This window comes from Acyrthosiphon pisum, unplaced genomic scaffold, assembly GCF_005508785.2.
Source record: "Acyrthosiphon pisum isolate AL4f unplaced genomic scaffold, pea_aphid_22Mar2018_4r6ur Scaffold_21501;HRSCAF=24132, whole genome shotgun sequence".
Lineage (NCBI taxonomy): Eukaryota > Metazoa > Arthropoda > Insecta > Hemiptera > Aphididae > Acyrthosiphon > Acyrthosiphon pisum.
Window position 1 is genome coordinate 9561 of NW_021770976.1, and position 4987 is coordinate 14547.

The 4987-nt window shown below is 26.2% G+C and overlaps 1 protein-coding gene across 2 annotated transcripts; it reads right to left on the minus strand.

Annotated features, from left to right (window-relative positions):
- Positions 1–427: 427 nt before the first annotated feature.
- LOC103308705 lies at positions 428–4137 on the minus strand. 2 transcript variants are annotated; one of them, XM_029492429.1, is made up of 6 exons: positions 3628–4137; positions 2913–3404; positions 2725–2849; positions 2448–2649; positions 1329–1704; positions 428–1078 (listed from the first exon to the last, which is right to left on the minus strand). In XM_029492429.1, exons 1-6 carry the CDS (start codon positions 3733–3735, stop codon positions 1029–1031), a joined length of 1353 nt encoding a protein of 450 aa, XP_029348289.1. In that variant the 5' UTR covers positions 3736–4137; the 3' UTR covers positions 428–1028. The 2 variants fall into 2 exon arrangements, with proteins under 2 accessions (XP_029348289.1, XP_029348290.1); XM_029492430.1 differs by having other exon boundaries at positions 3330–3404; positions 3628–4131.
- Positions 4138–4987: the final 850 nt, after the last annotated feature.

Here is a 4987-nt window from a genome sequence, read left to right on the forward strand (position 1 = left end):
TACCTACGGGTTTTATCTTTTTTTTTTTATTATCGTTTATCGAATAATCAAAATATAGACATTATAAGGTTATTAGTTTAAATAATTTAATATTTTTTGTTTATTTGACGACCATACCTACTGGTGAACGGACTGAGGATACAGATGCATGGTTAGCAAAATGGACAAGTAAGTTATTAATTTTATATTTATTTTAAGTGTTAAATTTAATTAATTGTATAGGTACTAAAGCATTACTAGATGTAAGATCTAAATATTTATTATCTAGCAGGCCCTATTTTTATGTGCACCAACTCGCTTATTGCATACAGACTAACAGCAGTTAAGCCTTTTAAGAACTACAATCATTTTATAGTAAAAACCATTTTAATTATTTTATTTTTAGTGTTATTGATAATAAAACAGTACAATATATGTAACATAAATGTAAAATGTAACATTATTATTCATTATTTATTACTTATTAATTTTGCACAGTTGTTCACAATTGAATTACTAGTTCTATCATATTATATTACTAACAAAAAAAAAAAAAAAATATTTCAAGTTTTTTAATACATATTTTGGTAAAAAAAAAAAATCATAAATATTAACATATTTTGACTTTTATTACATAAAAATCCGCGCCTTAGTTATAAAATTGTATAACCTAATATTGATTCTAATCTTGTCCATATATTGAACAAACCATGGCAAAAAATGTCGACATTAATGATGTGATCGAAGAATTTAAAAGAATGGTCCCATATGAACGTCGTTTAGCTTTATAAGTCTTAATTTTAAGATACAATTTTAAATATTATTAGTATCTGTATTTCACATGTAACATTTTAGTTTATATTATAACTTATAAGTGATACAATTTTAGATTTATAACATCAATAATTACCTATGTTATACAGTTGTATTGTAATAAAAAAAAACATTAATGTTCCATATATCACTCTCCACCCTTATTTCTTTTGAGTATGATAGGTGAAAAATGACTCTCATGAGTGGCCCAGTCTAATTAAAATGTCTAGTTCCGCCTATGATGAAACAGATTCACTTAACTTCATTTCGTCTAGAAGTAAGGTTCCTAAAAGTTTTAGCATTATATATTACAAGTTCATTAAAAATTATCTAGCAGGGTTGAGCAATAATATAGGACAGTACTTATATTCTAATAAGTTTATACAATATACATCATTGTAAACAATATTATTTTTGTTTTATCAACGTCAATAAAATAGTATCATACTAAAATAAAAATGTATCATGTACAATGTACATAAATACACAATCAACCCTGCAATAAAGACACTTATATTTCCCAACAAATTAATTACCTCGTTTTTCTTCAGGTTTCATTGTTGAAGATTTTTTTTTTAAAATATCAAAAGTAGCTTGTTGAAAGCCATACTGGCTAGACATTTTTTGTATATACTTTTGCAGGGTATCCACACAAGGTAAAGTCAGTATGTTTTTAGAACGAAGATGTTCATATACCTTTTTGCTCTTGATACGAATCAACAAACATTCATAAATCCAATTAATAGTATATCGATTACCTTTAACATTATGTTTTTTTGCTGCTGCAAAGCAAGCGCGAACAGCTTCCTGTTGATTTTCTGGCATCTCTATAATTGCTTCTTCTATAGATTTTGCAGATGCTTCTGCACATTGTTGTTTTAACAATCCTACTTTAGCTTGTAAATTTGTAACCTATTTAAACGAAAATTATTATAGTTTTTTGTTGTTTTTTTTTATACAAGACAAAGAACATAGAATTTAATACTCACAGAATACAGTCTCACAAGCAATTCATGCTCATAAGAAATGGAACTTCATGTTTTTTTTTTTAATACTACACAAATGCATAACATATAATTTAGTATACACAGATTTTAGTCTCACAAGCAACTAATTGTAATTTATATTGTGTTTTAATACTATACAAATACATAACATATAATATTTAGTTTACACAGAGTTTAGTCTCACAAGCAACTTAATAATTTATATTGTTTTTTTTAATACTACACAAATACATAACATATAATTTAGTATACACAGATTTTAGTTTCACAAGCAACAAGTTGTGTATTAATTAGAAATATAATTAGGCCATTTCAATACAATTTATTATGATCTAAGAGTATAACACATTAATCGATAAGTAATACCATAGAGGACTAACAGAGGTTCAATTTAGTTTTAAATATTAGTATATTTTGTAATTTTAATTAATTTAACAATGAAATGGCCATAGAGAATTATGAGTCTACTAATAAACAACATTTAATCACAGTATAAAAAATTGTATAATATGTTATATATAGCTCTTTATACAATGACTTAATATACTACCACAGTTCCATCCAAGGATGGACTAAGTTAGGTTTAACTAGAGAATAACAAATTAAATTGTATTATTTTCAACTTCACAACTTATTAACTATGCATACTTTAATATTAAGCCGTTTATTTATTCGTAAAACATTCTTTAAAACAGGTTTTGTAGTTGGTTTTTCATTAATCTGTTCTAGGAAAACTCTTTGAGTATCCATAAAATATTTCCTTTTTTTGGCACACTCAGTACAGCGTGGATTACGAACTTGATTCAATGAAATTAAATTTATGTGCTCACAACATTGATCAGATTTTGGACTGTATAATTTGTTTAAATCATCAATAGGTAACTTTAAATTAAAAATGAAATGAAAAAAACTACAAACATATTACCAATTATCAATTCCAGTTCCAGGACACATTACAAAATCATCAACTATTTTTAGTACTTTTGTTATATCTTCAATACATGTAACTGACGTACATGTTATATTGATTAACTTATTTCTAATGAATACCTAAAATATATTTTTAATTAATTATTTGTGACATTAGTTTTAGTTAACATTTAAAAATCATACCTTTAAATTTAAGTCATTATTTGATACTATAATTTTTTTTATTAATTCATAATTTGAATCTAAATTACCTAATACCAATGATCTATTCAAATAAGTAAAAAACCATCCATCAGGTAATGACATATTTTTTAGTATATCATGTAAATTATTAAAAGTTTCAGAAACATGGTCAGTTGTATTTGAAATATCGTCAATTTTATTTGGAATATAATTATTAAAAAGTATCTTTTTTTCTGCAATAATTTTTTCAATCGGTCTCTTTTTAGTTAAATACTGTGGCAAATCTGGGAAAATTGATGGAATCGCATTGTTTTTTAATATTATTCTATCTCTTTTTATTTGATTAATTGAACCATCAGGCAACTTGGTTTCAAAATATCTATTAAGATAGGTTTCATCAAAATGTTTTTCGCATACACTATCAATCCCAGGACGCAATTCTCTATCAGCTCGTGGGATAGCTTTGACCCATTTCTCCAGAAGCAGTAGATCCTATAACATAATAATAATATGCAGATAAAATACAAGTTATTAAGAGTAAAAATATTACTAAAAATTGAATTCTAAGTAGGTAGATAATTGTATGCCTTCAATAGTAATACCAAGCGATTAACTAATAACTAAAATATTAACCATTAGAACAAAATAACAAATTATAAATTTTGTTGGTAAGTACTAAATTAAAACGAATACAATTCAGATTTTAGGATCTTACCTTGGGCGCCTTAAACATTGTTGTTTTTATTATTCCTTGCCATTTATTAATTTTAATTTTGGATTTGTAGCCCTCTCGACATCCAGGAACAAAACAGTTTCTGGACATTTTATATAATAATATTATTGTACTTACTACAAGTCACGAATAATAATACGAATAATAATAATATATTAATATTAAATCTTAATTCGTGCTACAAGTACATAATATTTTACATTTTATTCTTGTGAGTTGTGATAAGACGCAATCATTGATATTATATTGCCTATAGATATAATATATATCACAAAATTCTAATGCATGTTTTAAAACAACTATATCTCTTTTTATAGAAGTCGTATATTACTAGAAACACATATATTCGATCGAGGACAATTTGGTCTTAAAATAACGTTCCATAGTAATTATTCATAAGTTTCGTCATTTAGATTATATTATTAAAAAACCAATAAATTCCCTATGCTGTACGCGTAAAAACGACATCACTACTGTCCGACGCGCATTCTGGCGGAATGCGATAATTTCGGACCACTTTTATATGCACAGTTCGGCGTCCTTTCTCTAATGTTCATGGATAGGACATAAGAACTTATCACATGAAAATTTAGTGATACTATTTTAAGGTTATATGGGGCGAATATTGATGTGATAATTGATAAATAACACGGACTACTAGATATTATGATATGATTAATTTGGAATTTATTATAAGTACCTAATATAATATTATGTCTTATACCTAGACTAACATACCGTCTCCGCTCAGAATCGTTTTTCTTATACAATGATATTATATCATTGAATTCAAATTTAATACCATCCATTATACAGTGACCCACTTGTAACCTACTGTACAGCAGAGCGAAATCCACTTACCCACCTTTTTTATTTAGACCTTTGATAACACTTTTAAAAATGAACATAATTGCTACTTTTTTTTTAAAGTAACTTAATTGTAAGAACACCCAGAGCCCTGTAGTTTTCCTCTGTGTATTTTATGAGATCTTCTGATCGTACATAACCATAATCTGTATTCTGCAGTAGTTAAATTGTACGCAGCAGAAGATTAAGTTTCTGTACAGTACAAGTATAGGTAGTGTGCCCTTGAATTTTCAACTAACTGTCATCGGGTATGTAGTCATCATTGAAATTATGTTATCTTGTATAGTTATACCCATTGACCTATTATTATAATAATTATAATAGGTCAATGGTTATATCTAGGATACCTACCTATATTATATTATATAAATAATCACACGGAAATATTTAGATTTTATGTTTCTAATAATAATATATTGTAATGTACATTTATGTCCCTTTAATCATAATATGGACGAAGAATTTGCTAATTTTT